Genomic DNA, 22,095 nt, shown 5'->3' with positions numbered 1-22,095 from the left:
TCACAACACGACGTCCCATTTGAAATGACTAATCTTTCCTAAAAGTATATTTGTTACATCCTTCAGTTTCTGGCGATTGCTATTGCTATTGGTATTGATTGCTATTGGTCGGCCAATACACAGACGGTTAATCCTGGTTGTGGAACCAGGCTGGAATTGTCGTCAGATGATATCCCATACTGCTCGACTGGAGACAGATCTGGTGATCGAGCAGGCCAAAGCAACACGTCGACATTTTATAGACCGCTTTGGGTTACAACAGCGGTATGTGGCAGGCCTTATCGTGTTAAGGGTCAGTTGCCACTCTCTGCACCAAGTGCCTATCCGCTGCAGATCTTCCTGCATTTCGCTACAATTTTCTAATGCTGCAACTTCTCTATGTACTACAGCATCATCCGCGAAAAGCCGCATGGAACCTCCGACACTATCTACTAGGTCACTTATATATATTGTGAAAAGCAATGGTCCCATAACACTCCCCTGCGGCACGCCAGAGGTTACTTTAACGTCTGTAGACGTCTCTCCATTGATAACAACATGCTGTGTTCTGTTTGCTAAAAACTCTTCAATCCAGCCACACAGCTGGTCTGATATTCCGTAGGCTCTTACTTTGTTTATCAGGCGACAGTGCGGAACTGTATCGAACGCCTTCCGGAAGTCAAGAAAAATAGTATCTACCTGGGAGCCTGTATCTAACATTTTCTGGGTCTCATGAACAAATAAAGCGAGTTGGGTCTCACACGATCGCTGTTTCCGGAATCCATGTTGGTTACTAAAGAGTAGATTCAGGGTTTCCAGAAATGACATGATACGCGAGCAAAAAACATGTCTAAGATTCTACAACAGATCGATCTCAGAGTTGTAGGCCTATAGTTTTGCGCATCTGCTCGACGACCCTTCTTGAAGACTGGGACTACCTGTGCTCTTTTCCAATCATTTGGAACCTTCCGTTCCTCTAGAGACTTGCGGTACACGGCTGTTAGAAGGGGGGCAAGTTCTTTCGCGTGCTCTGTGTAGAATCGAATTGGTATCCCGTCAGGTCCAGTGGACTTTCCTCTGTTGAGTGTTTCCAGTTGCTTTTCTACTCCTTGGACACTTATTTCGACGTCAGCCATTTTTTAGTTTGTGCGAGGATTTAGAGAAGGAACTGCAGTGTGGTCTTCCTCTGTGAAACAGCTTTGGAAAAAGGTGTTTAGTATTTCAGCTTTACGCGTGTCATCCTCTGTTTCAATGCCATCATCATCCCGGAGTGTCTAGATATGCTGTTTCGAGCCACTTATTGATTTAACGTAAGACCAGAACTTCCGAGGATTTTCTGTCAAGTCGGTACATAGAATTTTACTTTCGAATTCACTGAACGCTTCACGCATAGCCCTCCTTACGCTAACTTTGACATCGTTTAGCTTCTGTTTGTCTGAGAGGTTTTGGCTGCGTTTAAACTTGGAGTGAAGCTCTCTTTGCTTTCGCAGTTGTTTCCTAACTTTATTGTTGTACCACGGTGGGTTTTTCCCGTCCATCACAGTTTTACTCGGCACGTACCTGTCTAAAACGCATTTTACGATTGCCTTGAACTTTTTCCATAAACACTCAACATTGTCAGTGTCGGAACAGTATTGCAGTCGAGGTTCATGGGATGACCACAAGAGTGTTCGTGCTCTCATACGTAATCGCACCTCAGACCGCAATATCGCAGAAGGAACATCCAGCGCTTCGTACCCCTTCTTCACTGTCTCATTCTTACTGGTTGTAGAGCTGATAAATAGCTCTTGACTAACACCAACTCACCTCGTTCAATCTCAAAGGTAACTACCGCTCACGAAATTTTCAGTGTGTATTTAAAATAAACATGATTTGCATTCTCATAGCGGCGCTACTGGGTTGTTTCAGCCTTTTTCCATCTGTGTATGCAGAATAAAAGGACCTATTGCTCATGTCATCAGTCTCAGTGACAAATCTTTCATTTTCAAGACGGAGAGATTCAGCAAAAGATATAGGAAGTTAATACACCAGAAAATATGTTTGTGGTATTACACAAACGGACATAGAAAAATGGTGTCTGTTCGCTACGCTGAGAGAATTAATTTTTGAGAGTGTGAAGACATTTAAACGTATTACGTGAAAGCGGGATCGGGAACACGAGCGTGCGACGTCGCTTCGAAGCGATGCTATAATCTGTTAAGCTGCAATGTATATTTAACTTATTAAAAGTCTTATTTCAGTGGTCGTTTAACCGGTTCTGTCGTCGTTCCTATAAGATTTTGTGCTCTGTTGCCTCTATGTTAGTCACAGTGTATGCTAACAACAATGCTATGTCACCTAAACCGTCGAGGACCGTTGCCTAGCAATTACTTCCGTATTCTCTCGAGTACTAGAAGTGCCTATCTGAATTCGCTGTTTGAGTTATTGAGTGACAGAAGTTTCAGCTTTGATTGAAGTGTTGTAGATTGAATTTTGTGTTTCGAGAACAACTATCGAAACATTTTAAAGTTCTTGGGGAGCTTGAGAAGCTTTGAGCGAAGCGAACACCCAGCTTCAGAACAGTGCAGCATTGTGCCTGCAAGAGGTATGAGCTATTCGCGTGTCTGTCAATTATTTATTCACCCTTCGGAATCATCTGTAATTAGAATATCGTAGAAGCTTTTAATTGTCCGTGTACTTAGTGGAGAAATACTAGCAGGTTGAAGCATGTGGTAGAGGGTGATGTGATTACAGAACCTGATGTTACTAACAGTATTTCACGTGAAACACCGTCGTTTCAATTTTTCATGGACATTCAAATATTAAGTGCTTGCTTTTTTAAGACTGATTTCTATACTTTCTATTTGGCGTAGTTTATGCACTTTCATTTTGTGTTCTCAAACCAATTTCTTAGTTCCTCAATGGCAAACGTGTCAAGCGGATTGGCCTTTTCCACGCGTTTGCTTTGACCCATGACATCCTATGTGACGTCATGACTTTATGTTGAACTGGATGAAAGCGGACTCTTATTTGAAGTTAGCCTGCGGTTGTGTTACTTATCAGTGTAATCTGTGATGTCTGTAAACTATGCTGTTATTCCAAATACGCCGCGACATACGAAGGTTTGGTTTGGGTGGAACCTGAGACCACAGAATAAACTGCCGTGGAGAAACCAGTAACGATAATATTTTTATTCTGTTTTCTGACAAATATTTGTCTGTTTCTTTCTGCATGTCGCACGATTTCCCAGGGTAAGGGTGGGCAGGAACTTCAGAGCATAAGGTTAATTTTTGTGAGTGAAACGATTAGTGATTATGATCATCATTTGATTCTTATAGTTATTTTGCTGTCTTTTTAATGTGGGACGCTCGTCTACAATGAGGTTAGCCCTAACGAAATTTCATTGCTGGTGGTAATGTTATTGATAATTTTTAAATTTAAAAATATTTGGCCGTTTTTCGAATGTGACTTTGAGACGCTGCGCTTATGAAATCCACTGTTCCTAAGAGGCTCAATTTGTTTTTATCGTCGCTCACACTCGCGCTGCATAATTGGTTTTTTGTGGGTTTTTTAGCTGAATTGGATCGAGGTTTTGGTATTTATTGGTGAATTACTTGTTTTCGGTTTTTGAGATGTTTATTTCCGTTTGTAGTGTGATTCCAGTTTTTTGTACTTCTCTTCTTTCGGTTTATTCTAAAGGGATTTGTGTATACAATTTTTCGATTAAGTTTATGTTATGTGGGTGTTGTTTTGTATCTCAGTCCTCGGTTTAGCAATAGAGTTCACACGAAATATGATAACAACTGTGCATGTGTATGTCTTTTTCTTTTGTTCGCTTTATTCTGGAAAAATTCATGTGCGTCATCCTTGCATAATGAGATTCGTGTGTGTGTGCGTGTGTGTGTGTGTGTGTGTGTGTGTGTGTGTGTGTGTGTGGGTGTGTTGGGTGGGGGTGGGGGGGGATGGTCCTTGCTTGTATATACTGCAATACCATTTGTGTTATATATATATATATATATATATATATATATATATATATATATATATATATTCAGGTTTATCGCAGAAACGTTCCTATGCGATTTTTTTCGATTATGTGGCTTTGTGGAGCTGTGTGTGATATCGCCGTCTTCCTTTGAGCTACAGGTCAAGCGAAGAATTCCATTCCAGTTCTGACATATTTGCAGTTTTTTTCTTTTTATGTTAGAGACATTTGTAGGGAATCTGTTATCGCTGTCTGTTAAAGCTATTCACGTACAGTGTACACTGCATTTAGGCTTGTTCTTTTATGATTTCGTTTGCGTCATTCCGGAATAATGTGTGTGTGTGCTATTTTCCAGTTATGTTGTTTTGTGGAAGTGTCTAGTACCACTGTATTGGTCAAGCGAATTATTCGATTCCAATTTTGTGTTTACTATATATTTTCGTTTGGTTTATTATAGAGAAGTTCTTAGGTGTTCTTAGGTTTAGCAACCTTTTTAGTATTTCCCCATCCACAACTCTCCCATTCCTACGATTGTGCCGATAATTTCATTTCATACGGTGATTCAAATAGTTCCCATGGTTTTTTGTTTGTTAAGAAGTGAGTTATACAATACACAACGGTATATTTTAACAGAAACGATCGATTTCGGTCTAGGACCAGACCATCATCGTGTCCAAAAACCGTCTCAGCTATCCGTCTGAGTAAATGGAATCGCAGTTTCAGATGTACATTGCTCCGTCATTGATACTAGCTGTACAGTCATAACATTACGTCCATTTAACCTCGACAACCTTTTTTCCCAATACTTCACATACATAGATCGTCTGTTTTAAAATATCCCGTTACAGCTGTGTGCTGCATATGGCAGTTCTTAACACTCATTAAAGCTGTACAGCACCACCTACACAAAATGTTTTATGTTTGTTTTTGATTGTAATGGTCTAATATTGCTGTCGCCGTCTTGAAGAATGTCATCGGGCTCTTATTAAATGTTATGTGTGGTTGTCGTAGTATCTCGTGTAAACTATCCACTTTACTCCAAATATGAGTCGTGGATTAGAGCAGACGGATAAAGTTGTAGCACGCTCTGTTCCTTTCAGTTGCTGAGATTCACAACGACAACGATGTTAGTGATCTTTCTCTCTTGTCGTTTACACATACATAGTGTCTGTAGGGTCATGCTGCTGGAATTTTCTTCCGTCTGTGAAAACGAACACATTTTGGAAACTGATGCCAACTGTTTTGTGTCATACTGAGCTGACCTTCCACCGCAACAAAGGATTATAACTCTCTTATTAGTTAAAGAAGTTGAATTAAGAGCTTGGAGTATTTATAATTGGTAAATTATTTGTGAATTTATTAGTTATTCGGGCATTTTCATCCTCTAGACACTGCTGTATATCTTTCAATAGCAAGACATGATTATTTCGTCTGGCATACATTTAAATTACTAAAACTTTAACTGCAGTGCTTGTTTACCTATTGATATCCACGTTCCTATAAAATAATGTGCTCTGTATTTGCTGGGATTGCTATTAGTGGGGCTGCTGTTCAATGTTGTTCACAGGATATGCTAACACTGATGCTATGATACCTAAACCGTTTCCTAGCAGTTACTTGCGTATTCATCCGAGCACTTGAAATAACCATAAGAATTCGTCGCGTGAGTTATTGCAGTAATAAGGCTCCAGTTTCGATTCATGTATAGTATTGTTACACTTTGTGTTTCGAGTTCAAATAACGAAACATTTTAAAGTTGTTGAGGACTTCTAGAAGCTTTGAACGAAGCGAACGCCCAGCTTCAGAAGCGAGGTGCAATGTATCCGGGAGAAGTATGAACTACAGACTTAAGTGTTTTCTTGTTACTTATCATATAGAATCAGATGCAGTTTCAGTGTCGTATAAGCTTATAAATGACTGGATGTGTAGCGGCGAATTACTGGAATACTGAAACGTTACGACGTAGTATGATGTGATTTCGCAGTATGTAAAATGGAAAAAAAAACAGTTCCATTTACATTCCAGTACATTGTTTCAATATGTCATGCAGCTACAAAGGTTACGAGAGGGCGTGACTTATAGGGACAGATCTCTTTGATGATTTTTCACAATTTTAGTTGCTGGAACCGTCTATTCTTTAACTTATTATTTAATTTCTTAACGAGAGCGGCGTCACCCATCTCCGTCACCAAATGTGTTATTTTCTACCTTCTGTGAAGAAGAAGGCAATACATAAACAAGTTCCAGCTGCGTACAGTCATAATGAGTTGACATGGCACTATATCAAAAGTATTTTCTCTTTCTGTTACTCAAAGAAATTAAATTAATACCTTTGAACATCGTTAAATGTTAATTCCGTTGGGAGTTTATGAGGCGTACTTGCGTTTTCTTAATTCAAATGTCGCTGGTTAAATTTCAATCGTAAATATGGTTGTTACGTCGTACGTGTTGTTGAATAGTTCACATGGAGCTGAAGCGTAATCTAGGTTTAGTGTTGAACTTAGGTTGTTGATGAATCTGCCAAAAAGAAGGAGGGGCGCAGCCCGGTGAGAATACACTGACTGAGACAACGGGTATTTGTAAAAGTCGTAATCTCCTCAGACACTGCGGAGAGATTTGGGATTTAAACCACCACACTGTTGCATAGATTGTTTACTAGTAACTTCATATCACCAACAAGATGTTCCCTTAAGTACCCACTAATTAAATTACCGATTCTGCCTCACGGTGCCATATTGAACGAACGGAAGGTAGTAAACAAATCGCGGCATAATGTCCGTCCAAATGCAAAGTTTAAATAACTATACTTGGTGTATATCTGAAAGTAGTGTAGCGCTGCAGTATCTTGCTAATAGTACTGTCTGTCTGTCTAATAGTGATAGTCTTAAATAACCGCTATCGAAACAAAATTATTCATTGCAGAATAAATGTACATCGTAATAAAAACACCTTTGGCTCTCATCGAAGAACTAGTGTTATTTTAATTAATCTGTTAGGAATTAGTAAAAGGGAATTAAAATAATGAATTCCTCACTAGTCATAAATGGATAATATTTTTCAAGTAAATCAATGATATTTAATCGATCTGGATGTTACAGATACTTTGTAACACTGACTGGTCTTATTATTACAGAAGTTAAATTTAAAGACATGACATCACAGTCCCAAGTTTTTCCTTGCGATACACTTGTGAGACATCAAAATAAGATTTACTCGTGGACATGGTATGGCCGTATCTAACGTACTGCCCGCTATCTTTGCAGCAATGTTCCGAAGCATCAAGGCGTTTTTCTCCCGGTGTCTGGGAGGGGAGAAAGACGAAGGTCTGCGACTGGACAAGACCTTGGTCGCTGCTCGAGGTAGCTTTGAGGTGAGCCACGTCACGTTGCATTACTGATATCATAATAAGCAAAGCACTAAAGTCTTAGATCTACTTCATTGTCGATAGGGTTGTCAACAAGTATTACGGACTGTCACGATTTACTGTAAATGAATCTGCGGTTCGCTATAAACATCCCATGTGACAATTCATTATGAATAATACATCTAAGACAGGAACCTCTGCTAGGCTATTGACTATGACGATTGTGTGTTGGTTTCCGTGGAAGGGAGCAGTATATTTATTGGAAGAGTTAGTTCCAAAGTGATGAAACAGTAAAAATTCAACAAAGAATTAAAATGTAAAAAATATCTAAAAGACTTTTTTAAACACGCACACACAATCACGCACGCGCGACTACATACACACACACACACACACACACACACACACACACACACACACACACACACACATACACACACACACGCTTAACTACAAAAATTATCTTTAATACCATTATACACACACACACACACAAACAAACACGAAAAATTGCGAAAAATGTCTTTAATACCATTTCGATACGTGATGTTAAAAGTGCCTGCGATTCACCAATTTAGCAGAATGATCTAAAGTACCAACTAAGAAACTTATTACGTCAGAATGAGCCTCTGAAGGCCCAACGGTACTGAACGACCGCCACGTCACACTCAACAGATAGGCTTCACTGGCTCCAGATATCGAGTAATCATTGTCAGTAGTCGTGACCGTATCTAAAATACAGCCACAAATGAACTTCACCGGCGAATGGATGGATTTCTTCATCACTGGAGGCAAACGGAATTTGCTGGTCTCTCAGCAACACACCAAAGTCTTCAACCTCGTCTCCAGAGATACACAAAATTTTTAAAATTTACCATATCTCGAATTCAAGTAAAATAAATGGCTGGTTTCCTCTTGAATTCGTTTCTGCCTTCTGGTCAAAGGATAACGTGCACAGAAAATATGGCGTATAAGAATATTTACGCCACAGTCATTACAGATTTAACTGTCTTCTCACCAGACTATGAAGACATTAGTTAGAAATGAGGCATTAGTTAGAAATGTAGCCCATTCAGATAGGAGTCAGGGTAACTTCAGTGTGTGAAAGACACATATATACGGTCGGACTTGGTCTGATGATTGGGCAGTCACGCCTATTCCAACAGTCGCATGTCTTTCTCACCCGCAGGATAATGGCACGTTGTCTCGATGGGTTGGTTGCTCACAGGCCGCCTTGGCTGCATGATATGCTTGCTCTTTTCCCCACATCCCACAGGCTCCTGCTTCTCCCCTACATGTTACTAGCATATTATATCCCCACTTCTGGTGTTGTAGACTGACAAGACAGCCAGTCCACAGTGACGGGTAACCGAAAGGCACGCGCTTAAACTCACGCAGGATGGCGTGAGGTCTGAAACAGGATACGTAATGAATGCTATAAAGAAAAGCACGTAGCTGCGGGAATACTTAACTTTAATCCATCATTTGTATACATCGTTCTTGATGAGACATGCGTCATACGATAACTATGAATTGCTATGGCGCCTTGCTAGGTCGTAGCCATTGACTTAGCTGAAGGCTATTCTAACTATCTTCTCTGCAAATAAACGAGGCTTCGTCACTGTTGCATCGCTAGCTAAGTCGTCCGTACAACTGGGGCGAGTGCTAGTCAGTCTCTCGAGACCTGCCGTGTGGTGGCGCTCGGTCTGCGATCACTGACAGTGGCGACACGCGGGTCCGACATGTACTAATGGACCGCGGCCGATTTAAAGCTACCACCTAGCAAGTGTGGTGTCTGGCGGTGACACCACATCTGGCATTAGATAAGACGAAGTTGATAGTCTAGCCGAAAGTCGATTAAATGGTTGCAACAACTCTACTGGCGTCCATTAAAATTAACACTGACCAGCGGGGAAGTTGTGTCTGGCATTAGTCAAGAATGCCTGGACTATGATGCTGATAGGAGGGACTTGGGAATGGAAAATGCCCTAATAAATTGTAGAGAATAATGCTGAAATTTATTGTAAGAGCAGAGCTTCACATAATATGCGTCCAAGACAAGTGACTGGCTGCAAACCATCTGGTTACTCTACGAGTTACCTGCTAACTGGGATTAATACCGGATGGCCAGAGGAAATGTATTCCTGAATTTCAGACTTCGAAGCCTAATGTTGTTTTCGGAGAGGTCAGAGAATAGAGAAACTGGAACTGTCAGTAAAAATTGTGACAGTCCCACTTAATTCCTGTCCAGAGAAAGAACACACCAGAACAGAGAATAAAAAGGTCAATGGAGACGCTGTACCTTGAATAATTCCTCTGTAGCCCTCTTATCGTTCCAGCTTAACAGTTCGCCCATAGCATAATGGTGGCTATTACAGCCAAACAATGTATACTCACTATCGCTATCTACAGGCCCATACATTCTTAATAAGTGCTACACTTCGTCACACCTGTACATTTTAAGAATTGTCGCTATATCTGAATTATCTTATCCAACAGGAGCGTCAGTTTACACTTGACGTGTTCTTTCTCGAGCTGCTGCAGAAACGGCTGCAGGAATAAGAAGGAATCTGTGCTGCTCCGGTGAGTGTAAATTAGATCTGTATATGAATTAATAGCGTTTGGTTTCACAGTGGATTTTTCGTTTCCAGTTCACACGATCACTCACTCAAGAAGTTGATACTAGTTAATGCTCCGCTTTCGGGAATTTTGACGAGTTGTTGTTTCTTTTTTGTGCACAATTCTTCGGTGATCGTCCCAGGCGTCTTCCCCGGGTGCAGCGAATTTTGCTGTTAGGTGCACTCACTGCCTGCACGCCAACCAGTCTGGAAACGCTACACGACATGGAGAAGACGGCTCCATCAGTACCTGAAATATTGTGCACAAAATAGGGATCAAAACACAGCAAAGTCTCCGGAAGTATATCATTAATCAATCGCGCCTAGAAAACCTTAGATATCACTGGTCACTTGTTTTGTGTCAGAATTGCTAATTGCTGAGCTGTGGGGAAGAGTGGCATTACTTGGGTATCAAAGTGAATCACTGTATGCATCAAATCACCGTATGCATCAACGTGAGGATGCGCCTGTGCCATTCTCTGCCATTTTGAGTCTTCCCCACACTTTCTTTGCTGTTTTTTCGCCTTGATGTTCGTCTCTTCCCTGTCTGTGTTCCTCTAGCCTTGTGGTTTTAGGCTGGAGATTTTAGTGTTTCAGAGTGGCTGGCTCATCCTTTTTGTACTTGCGATCAGCCAGCCCACACCATCTGCTATATTTTTTAATACTTTCTACGGCATTTGTTTCAATTAGTGCACGTTCTCCCCATTTAGCTTGCTTCTTCCGTTTTCTCTCTGATTATGTTTCGAGTCACTTTTACGACTTTTTTACTTTCCCAGATTCTTTTGCGGAATGGTTTTAATCTGAGACCCTTCTGGGTAAGGAAATGGGGACTGATGCCTCTGTAGTTCAGTCTCTTTACTGTCCAAACCAACCAAAAAACCAATAACTGATGGTTGCGTTATTGGCGATAACACTTTGTTACACTCGGACATATTAGCAAATAGCATAAACTCTGTATTATTACACACGTTGGACATCATAAAACTAAAGATGTATTTTCCAACAGGACCGTCAATTTACACTTGACGAGTTTTTTATGGAGCTACTGCAGAAACGGCTGCAGGAAGAAGAAGAAATCCGTGTTGCTCCGGTGAGCTTAAATTAGTTCAGTATAGGGAATAATGGCGTTAGGTTTCAACGTGTACTATTCGTTTTATGTTCAGATCAATACTCTATTACAAAGGTGACAGTAGTTAGTGCCCTGCTTCGGGTGTTTTGCCTAGTTGTTAGGATTTGTGCAAAATTGCTCCGATGACCGTGACTGGAGTGCAGCGAGCTTTGCCGTTATGCGCACTCGATCCCTGGACTCCATCTTGTCAGGGAATGTCATACGACCTGAAGGACGCGGCTCGGCGGCCGTTGAAATATTCTGCATACAACAGGAACAACAACTCGGCATAACTCCCAGAAGTACACCAATCGCGCAAACAAAAAATTTGTGCATCATGGGACATTAGTATTTGCTTAGTATTATTAGTTAGTCAGACATGGACTGAGTAGTGATAATACTTGAATATTAAAATCTATCATTGTATAAATATTATCACTAAATGTAGGTAGAAATTTATTGATAAATGTAGCACTCCGTAAAAAGCAGCCATGTTAGAATGTATCACATGTTCTGTATCACTCCACATGTTGGATATCAGAAAAGTAATAAGTTCTTTTCGAACAGGAGCGTCAGTTTACGCTTGACGAGTTTTTTGAGGAGCTACTGCAGAGACGACTGGAGTGAGAAGAGGAAAGCCACACTGCTGCGGTGAGTGAAACTTTGATCTGCAGATTTTAGTTTCTAAGTGTATTTCTGGTTTCATTGTCACATCGTAACTCCCTTCAGAACGGTAACCTGCGTTTGCGTTATTTTTCCGACTCTACAATTGTACGTTTTTAATATCACTGAAATGCTGTCAGCTTAGGTACAGAGACGAGCCTACAAAATGCAAAATTGTATAGTCGAACCGTAAATTCTGTTGTACGTGGTTATCACGATGCGTGCAATACTATTCTTTTATAACGGTTTTGAATTGTGAGCGGATACGCAGCCTTTTTCGACAATGTACTATTTCCGCTACTATTGCTAGGTTCTACGTAATCGTAAGAATGAACGGTACAATATGCTTTCCTACCCTTTCACAGTATAGAGGGAGTTTCAGAAAACATTCTTATCTCCTCACGTCCATGAAAGAGTTATCAAGTTTTCAGTATAGTTTCACGTTGATCAACGTATGCTGGTCTTTTAGTTCTGTTCTGTTATACTGCATCAAGGTTTACATTTCTGTCATATAATTATCCATGACACCCTCGGAATTTCAATTCAACATTTTGGCACTTGTTTTAGGAAACTCTACGTTTCTGGCATAAGTGCGTATACCAACAGTCTCAGTTGTCTTGGTTGCTTTATGCTTAGAACGTAGTTAAGTCTAATGTTCAGTATCAAGGTAGAAATATTCTCATACTTGTGACAGCCACCTGCCATCATGATACAATGATAAGAAGGAACTGTACTCAAGGAACAGGATAGAGGCAAACAGTCATTGCTGGTAGTTCTCACAGTGAAATTCTTATTTATAATACTTAGCAATCTTGAGTTGATGATTAGGGGAGACAGAAACACCCCTTTACTATACCTGTATCTGGGACGGAAAACAATTTATAAAATACATTGTCATTCCACTCTTTTACTACACTTGTGCTAATAGTTATAAACTAGTAACTCCATTTCGTGTCTGTTTTACAGTCTCAACAATATCGATACAGAAATCGACCCTATATCAGCCTCGGGTCCTACAATAATTTTGCAGTTTTCTTTATATACATCAACCCACCATAATGTGATCACGTTTTCAATTCTGAAATTTAAATTTGTCTACAGGTCATCCAGTGGCCTCCCCGCCAACCCACGGAGGCTCAATACTCCACACCATGCAGCTCTTCATAGCCACCAAATCTTATGCTGCCTGCTGGGGGCGCCGACGTCAACTCGGAGCTTGGAGAAGGCCGTCTGGCTGCTAAACTATTCGACCACGATATCGTGGCCCATACCACCTGAAACCAAAGTTGCCGATTCAATAATACTTCGGCTTAATGGGATAATATAGTCTCGTTATTTATTTTAGTTCTAGGAGTTGGCATTATGGTAACACATGGGCGTCGCATTAGGATTGACAGTAGTACAAGTCAATAATTCGTCCATCAACATCTATGGTTCCGGTGGGTTCTTTAAGCAGATTAAGGATACCGCAAGGATGTTTCCCTCGTAATTCCATTCGTACGATTTTCTCCACGATACGAGCTACGTTTGTTATTACCTCTTCTTCGATGGACGTTGTTAGGTCGGAATAATTCCTACATCTTTTCTTTATTGAGTACGAGATTCATTTGAGAAATATTTTTTTAAAATAAAGCTATTGTGGTATTGCTGCACCAATACAAACATTCAGAACCCACAGAACTTGCCTTTCAAAATTTGCTGAGTAAGTTCATCAACAAATTCATTCAAACTAATAACACTTAAAAGAGTACTGTGACTAAAAGATCTCTGCATCTACGGATTCAAGATAGGCCTGTCATCCCGACGGTTACTTATTTACTTGGTGCACCACATGTAATATAACCCTAAACCGTGGAGAAACTACACCATAATCAACATTTGACGTCGTCAGTATACATTGCTATCGACACTCAGTTACTTTGTTTTCGTTAATGACCCCATACTCGTTCCTGCAAAACTACATGGGTGCGATATAGAAGGTACGTTGACTCACTAGGCAACTGGTCATAAAAGTAGCATTCGCAACTAGGAAACATAAGTTAAAGCACTCTTAGTGTAATCTAACTGATGATGCATTTCATTGTACTCCATCGTGCGAGCAATAATTGGTTAGCATAGTGATGCAACTACAAACAATTAATCGAAGCATTTGTGCTGCGAACGCATGGCTCGGCCGTAAGACGTATACACAATTCACAGAGCGTGCGTGACCATTACCGCTTATAGCACGGACGTCGCTTCTTATTACGTAGCCTTTCCCCCGTGATTTCTAATACTTTACCTTTCACATTGGGCACTGTAGTGGCGTCAGAGAAGAAATGTCTGTAGCAGGAGACTCATTTTTACTTTTTCTTTCCATTGCCCTGAAAATTATGAGTTGGCCCACGTCTCACAGAAAATTGCAAATATCAAATGAGGTGGGGAAATGAATATGCTATCGATCTGCGCAAGCTCAGTGAATACGTGGATCAATGTTAATCACAAGGGAGCTGCACGTTCGATTCATTAACATTGACCCACGTACCTTTTCTTACATTCTAATTAAAAAATATTGATCAAAATACTTCATTTATGATAAAAAAAAGATTCTAGTGAAAAGGGTTCTTGTGATGAGGCTGGAAGATATTAATGCAGGGAAGACTTTATTGGACCAATGTTCATCCGTTCCCTTTCTATCCCATTCATATAAGAAGCAAGAGTATTTCACATCAGTAGTTAAAGTAGTATATGGGACCCGCCACGTTAGCCGAGAGTGCTAACGCGCTGCTTCGTGGACTCAGGTAGGCGCGCCGGCCCCGGATCGAATCCGCCCGGCGGATTAACGGCGAGGGCAGGTGTGCCGGCCAGCCTAGATGTGGTTTTTAGGCGGTTTTCCACATCCCCTAGGTGAATACCGGCCTTGTCCCCACGTCCCGCTTCAGTTACATGGCTCGCAGACATCTGAACACTTTCGCATTATTCCATGGATTACACTAGTCGCAGACAGTTGGGGTACACTAATTCCGTCCTGGGGGGTACGAGGTGGCGGCAGGAAGGCCATCCGGCCACCCCTTAATCTAACATTGCCAAATCCGATTAACCATGCTGACTCTGCGTACCTGCGGGACAAAGGCAGAAGCGAAAGAAAGAAAGAAAGAAAAGTTGAAGTAGTATATGGAATTTAACATCGCAAAAAGTGCATCTTTAAATATTGAGTGTTAATTGCAACAAATGGTGTGTGGTGCAGCTAGTTGTGTTATCATGTCAAGAATGAGCACACCAAAATCCAAAATAATGTGCCACTTTCATTAAACAAAAGATTTTTTCGTCTTTGTCCTCTGTTTTTATTAGAAATGAATACAATAAAATTAGACACAAATGATTCTTTTCGGCTTAAAATTTATTGATTCAGATTGTCTTACATTGGCAGTATGTTCAATACATTGAGTTATTTGCGATAGGACTATAAGTACGCTCGCGGTTCAGGCGTCTGTGATGGGCTGTGATTAGCTACTTGAGCTATCCAGTCTGCTGTGGACAGCCTCCTCCTTTTCCGCGCTACATGTTTCATTTCCATCACGTCAGAGGTCGGTCCGGCAGCGGCCGCAGGCTACTGCGGAGTCGCAGCGTCGAGGCAGCGCGCTTTGCAGCCTAGTCTGCCGTCTTGCTGCGTCGTCACCGTCACACACCGGACGCCCAGCCCGCAGAAGACGGCGCTGCACGGATTCTCGGGGCAGAAGTCCGGCCGCTGCAACGGGCAAAACCATCACACAACTGCTAACACACAACTCTTTTGATACAGTTTTCATCATTTTCGTTTCAGAAACACCACTTTACACAATTAACTACCTCGACGAAACAAAATCGTACCCGAGCCTCAGTTCCCTACAAACACCTCATGCGTGTAACCAGCACACAAAAGCCTCTGTCGTATACTTCATAATAACAGTCCTCCAAAATACTCATCCTTTCCAACGTCCCTACATGCTACTCCAAATAATCCTTGCTGCCCACTCCATTTACCGTTTAAATTTAAAGACAACCTACTCCCATAACCACTTACATTTTATTTTCAATCAAATGGACACATCAACTTAGCTACTCCCTTCTTCCTCACATTTTTCACCTCCTTAGTAAACCTTATCAACCCCACAACTTCTGAATCATTACTTATATCCACCTCATACTTCGGCCCTCGTATGTTGTACATCCACCCATTGAATTCCGCAACCTACATCATGTATCACTTCATCCCTCACGCCTACACTCTCGCCATCCTTTCTCCTATTCCACTGATCTGCAGCGAGCAGTAGCTGTTCGCCTGCAGCTAGAGGCACTCCCTACACAACAAATGGTTCAAGTGGCTCTGAGGACTTTGGGACTTAACTTCTGAGGTCATCAGACCCCTAGAACTTAGACCTACTTAAACCTAACTAACCTAAGGACATCACACACATCCATGCCCAAGGCAGGATTCGAACCTGCGACCGTAGCGGTCATGCGGTTCCAGACTGTAGTGCCTAGAACCGCTCGGCCACCCCGCCCGGCCCCTACACAACAACACCACTCAGAGTAAATGCAGCATTATCATTCAAATGGTTCAAATGGCTCTGACCACTATAGGACTTAACATCTGAGGTCATCAGTCCCCTAGACCTTAGAACTACTTAAACCTAACTAACCTAAGGACATCACACACATCCATGCCCGACGCAGGATTCGAACCTGCGACCGTAACGGTCTCGCGGTTCCAAACTGTAGCGCCTAGAACCGCACGGCCACTCCGGCCGGCAGCATTATCATTAATATCACTACTGAAGTACCACTAGAGGCATCATCATCATCAAGATAGTAACAGCATCACAGTAATCCACCCTATCAACTTCAAACCACCATATAACTGTCGCCATTCAAATATGAATGATCACATAAGTACCACAAATTCTTTTTAAAAGATATGGATATCTTATGCATGTATAATTTTGTATGGTTGAAGAGGAACAATCTCGCTGCTGCCAGACCAGTCCGAATTGCGTAAATGAAAAGTGTTCTCTAGTGACCACAAAGCCAATCGTCGCATCTAACCCAACAGACCAGCTCCATCTCCAATCAACCCTGGCCCCCCACCCCTATGGTCCTCCCACGCAGGACTTAGAGAACCCCAATGGCTCCATCAACCTTTCAGAAGTCTACGAGGTATTCGCCCAGGAAGGCTACGAGCTGGGTCTGGGGTACTTCTCTTATCTTTACATCACACTCCCAACTGTCCAATTCAACCGACTCAGACACAAAAATACGTTGCAGATACATTGGCTCAAAGGCTAACCTATAATCCCCACCTACTAATCATCCAAATGAAAGCCCAAGATACATTACAATTAACCTGCTCAACATGACTAAATCCATCGATTGAAGTCCGAGTATATACCTAAAAAATACTTGCATACCATCCTGACCCATGCAAATAATGTATGTATTTCCGCTCCTTCAAAATTTTACCTTTCCCTCTAAATTCTTGAGCTCCTAAGATATCTTTTCCAGTCCTATGTCTACCAAAAAATCGAATGATAAAAGCTATCTGTAGCCCCAACACAAAGATTATTGGACCTCCAGTAATTCCACACTCTCCATATTCTTTCCAACGTCAATTTCCGTCGCCTACCCTCTCACATCACGGATGAAATCTGTCCATCGTATCAACAACCAACCATTCTACTTTTTCCTTCTGCAAATGGAGATTCCGCTCTAGCCTTTTCCTCCTTAACTGCATACCTGCCCCCTATCACCTACATCTCGTTTCTGGTTTTTTTTCCAGTACTCCCGACATACTCTTTTTCCCCATGTCGCTTCCTCTCCCGCCCTAATTGATCCACATACGTCACCTAGGAAATGCTCCCACTGGCCCACTGCACCATCATCCTTGATTTCACGTTCTCACACGTCGCCCTCTCCTCAAACTAAGGCAATCGATTTTGCTCATGTCATCGTATCTACATATTATGTAAATCTGAGGCTGAAAAGCCGCAAGATGGGCACTAGCAGAAGCCACCCCCGCCCTCTCCCCCCCCCTCTCCATACCTACCTGGGAAGAACATAAAACACGGTTAACTAAATCAATCATATTGTAATACTTTAGAACAATACGAGGGGCGTTCAGTGAGTAATGTAGCACATTTCTTCTGAAATCAGCTTGATTTTATTCAGTATTCGAATGCACCGTATTATTCCCCTCTCTTTTAGGTACAACACCCTTTTTTTGTTTCAACTAAATCTCCGTTCATTACGATCACTTTACGCGACATTACTCGGAGGACCCGTATGCCGCTGGCCGCGGTGGCCGAAAGGTTATAGGCGCTCAGTCCGGAACCGCACGACTGCTACGGTCGCAGGTTCGAACCCTGCCTCGGGCATGGATGTGTGTGATGTCCTTAGGTTAGTTAGGTTTAAGTAGTTCTAAGTTCTAGGGGACTGATGACCTCAGATGTTAAGTCCCATAGCGCTCAGAGCCATTTGAACCTGTATGCCCGCATGGTAACACTCTACTGACTGACGTCGGACCCAACATCGTGCTGCACCATAACAACCATATCAACCACGTACTGCTTCCCGCGGAGTGCATCCTTCATTGTGCCAAACAGACGGGAGTAGGAAGGTGAGAGATACGGGCTGCAGGGTGGATGAGGGAGAAGAGTCCAGTGAAGTTCTGCGAGCTCCTCTCAGGTGCGCAGATTCGTGTGACACCTTGCGTTGTCATGGAGAAAGGGACGTTGGTTCGTGTTTTTGTGGCGACGAGCACGCTGAACTGGTTTCTTCAATTTCCTGAGGGTAGCACAACACACTTCAGGGTTGATCGTTGCACCATTATGGAGAACATCAAACAGAATAGCCCCTCCAGGTTCCCAGAAGACCGTCGCTATGACTTTACCAGCTGAGGGTGCGGCTTTCTCTTCGGAGGAGAGATGGTGTGGCGCCACTCCATCGATTGCCGTTTTGTCTCTGCTTCGAAGCTATCAGTCCATGTTTCATAGCTTGTGACGACGTTCGACAAAAAATTGTCACCATCGGTCTTCTAAAGCGCAAGTAATTCCGCGCAGATGGTCCTTCGTTGCTCTTTATGACTTGCTGTTAGGCAGCGTGGAATTCTAACAATACCACCACTTGCAAAGTAGGTTAGAAATCAGATTAATAATGTTGCTCACGCAGCGTATGTTCGATTCATCGGGCAACAACAAAGTTATTGACTGTGGATGGTATCGTCAGAATGGAAATGATGAAGTCACTGTAAAAAAAGTCATTAATTTTGGCACTTATCTTGAATGGATTCCCACGTAGATTTCGTCGAAGTTGTTATGGCTCATCTTGTTGATTCTAGGGTGATTCCACTTTGACTGCTAGAAGGTCCAGATCTGTATTTTAGCAATATTTGAAGACCTAACAATTGCGTTTTTCAGGAAATTGTTAATGATAAAACAATCCCAGATCAGAACAATGGTATGGTAGAAATAATTTTTGACTTGGTGTTCACGATCCACATTTTTATTAAACTTCTTCATATATTTAATTTCCACTTTAACCTAACACAAGACTTGACCGTTCTTTTACAAAGCGAAATAACAACTTAACTTCTGCAAAGCGAAACAAAGACTGCTCTGTGCGCCTTCGCGCCAAAACGGTTACAAGTACGTCAAAGATTATGACAGTCTCACAGAAATGAATATACACAAGAACCATACATCAGAGTACCTATACATTAATAAAACCAAGAACCATACATCAGAGTACCTATACATTAATAAAACCAAATGTGAATATTGTCACAAAAATATGTCTGTTACTTCGCAGGAAAGTAGTACGATATTACTGGTACCGAGAACTGGGGTTGGAGTGCCGTAATGATCACGTAAATAAAGAACCATTACAGAATCCAGCGGTCACACACAGCTGAGAACGCCAGCTGGTGGACGAGTGTGCCAGCACTGCCGATAGCCACGTCCAGTTGGGCAGCGAGATGTTCGATTGTGATCCGTGGACTACCTCTAATGAAAGTGTCCAACATCGCAGGAGTTACAGATGTGTGGGGCCGGCCGGCAAGCGGGAAATTGGACAGGTTTGCGCAACTTCGCGGCGATGATGACAGACGCCTCGCCCAACGTCTCACCGTGCTTTTGTTCACCGCCATGTCTCCGGATACATTTTGCAAGTTTCTACGAATAACTGCGATGTTTCTTCCGCCAAAAGAAACTCAATTTGGTATTCTCGACACACTCTTGACACTGTGGTTCGTGGAATATCGAATTCTCTAACGATTTCCGAAATGAAATGTCCCGTGCGTCTATCTCCAACTACCACTCCGCGATCGAAGTCTGTTAATTCCGGTGGTGCGGCCATAATCATGACAACTGGCTGCCTGGAACTGGCCTCCGTTACAGTCGCCATTTTGACGGCTGCGTATAGCACCGCCACCTATCGGAACTTTTGAAACTGTAGGGTCTGAACTGCGAATATTCCACGAAGTCCCACAACAAATTCTGCATTTTCTCAACGGAAATTAGCCGTGAAAAATTATGTGTTGCATCACCTACTGAATGCTTCTCGTATGTGAACCCGCTGCAGGGTTACAAATCATATTTCATTTCAAACTCTATTTACAACTACAAAATTTATGGAGGATATTAATTCTGTATCAGTACAAGAGCACCCTATAGAAAAAAGAAGAAAGTGTAGGGTTTAAATTTGACTGGTTCGTTACTTGCTGTAACCAGTGGTTGCTCAAAGTCAATCCTTCCAAGACCCAGGCGATCATTGTAGGCAAAACCACCTTCCTTCCGTCTCCTCGACTTCTATGTCACCATCTACACCTCTACACCTCCCACAAACTTGATCCCCATCACCCGATTGTCTTTCCCATCCTTTCCCACCCCCGTCCTCTGCCGTGCCTTTATTTCCACATCCCACCTGCTCTCCACCTCTCCACTCTCCATACCCTTGCCCAAGGTGGCTTCCGCCAACTCCCACTCCGTGATGATGCCCTCATCCCCTCCATCTACCCCTCCTACCAACTTTGATCCTCCCCTTCCATCCCCTGTGTTTTTCCCAAGGGCACCCTCTCTCCTTTTTCTCCCTCCCCTCTTCCTCCCTCCCTCGCCTCCCCCTGGCCTTCCCTTACCCTCCTACTTTCTTTCCTCCCCATCCCTGCTCCTCTGCCACTGGCATCTACACCGTCCCCCTCTCCCTTCTTCCCCACCTTTTCCCCTCTGACAGGTCCCCGGACTCGTACACGAACAGTGAACATTCACGTGCTGGAGATCGTCGCTGGTGTTTACGTGTGCATTCATGATAGTGATTCAGTGTTTCGTCGTTTGTGCTCCATCGTTCGCATGTGCTATTTCTGTCGTCTATGGTCGTGTGCTAGTGCTGCACGTTTTTCATTTCACTGCGCCTGTGAACGGCTCCGTGTTTTTTGACTTTGTCTACTGTTTTTTATCCACCATTATGTTTTGTTTTTCTATGTCTTCTTTCTGTACTAATTGTAATATCTGTGGCCGAAGAGCGTCGAAGTTTTGCCACTACCGGCCTACCTGTAAAGGTATGAAAATAACAATAAAGAAAAAAATATGGTTTAAAAGTTCTGTCAGCGATGAAGTCTTTAAAAATGGAGGGCAAGCACGGATTTGGGAAGGATGAGGGAGGAAATCGTTGCATGTTTTCAAACAAGCCATCCGGGAATTAGCCTTAACTGTTTAGGGACAACATGGGAGACCTACGTCGGTATGGTTGTACAGGTTTCGAACAACCAGAATGAAAATCCAGTGGCTCACCTCTACGCCGTGTCACTCGGTCGCTTTTGCGGTCATTGAAAAGGGGACTGAATAAAATCGACAACTGGAGTTACCCACCTCCCGAAAGTCATTGCTCGCATCGACACGTAAAATTGCATGTTTTCTGTGAGACAAACAACACAGAAACCTGTCAGTAGGTGACTGAAGGCGTTTCAAATGGAACAGGTTGTCGAATGCAGCGATGGCCGAATGGGGGGTTTAATCCGCATTATGTGGAAGTTGTGACTCAGGCAGGAGGAGGGTTTGTAATTTTTTGTTCATACCAGAACTGGGGCTCACACGTTACGGTTATCGCGAAAGTGGATTGGGATGTTCATTTCAACAGGCTCAGTCACCAAGTGCTGGCTCTTATTCCGGTTGTCTACAAACTGAACACGGATTCCACAAACAGAGGTACTGCGAAATTCAGTCCGCTCTGTTCCTCCACGAGATCCACAGTGCTCTACACATCGGTGCTCAGGTTGATGCTGTGTTTCTCGACTTCAGGACGGCATTTGACACGGTTCCGCGCTCGCATTTAGTGAGCAAAAACTACGAATTTACCGAGTATCGGTCCGGATGTGTGACTGGATTCATGACTT

General features: G+C 42.5%; 1 protein-coding gene across 1 annotated transcript in view; it reads right to left on the bottom strand.

The window, feature by feature from the left end:
* Nucleotides 1-15,285: 15,285 nt before the first annotated feature.
* Nucleotides 15,286-22,095, bottom strand: part of LOC126484669 (uncharacterized) — a 300,769-nt gene continuing 293,959 nt past the window's right edge. Inside the window, exon 8 of the mRNA XM_050108262.1 lies at nucleotides 15,286-15,423. Coding sequence (XP_049964219.1) covers nucleotides 15,286-15,423 — 138 coding nt within the window. The remainder of the gene's footprint in view (nucleotides 15,424-22,095) is intronic.

This window comes from Schistocerca serialis, chromosome 6, assembly GCF_023864345.2.
Source record: "Schistocerca serialis cubense isolate TAMUIC-IGC-003099 chromosome 6, iqSchSeri2.2, whole genome shotgun sequence".
Taxonomy (NCBI): domain Eukaryota; kingdom Metazoa; phylum Arthropoda; class Insecta; order Orthoptera; family Acrididae; genus Schistocerca; species Schistocerca serialis.
This window is presented reverse-complemented; position numbering and strand designations above follow the sequence as displayed.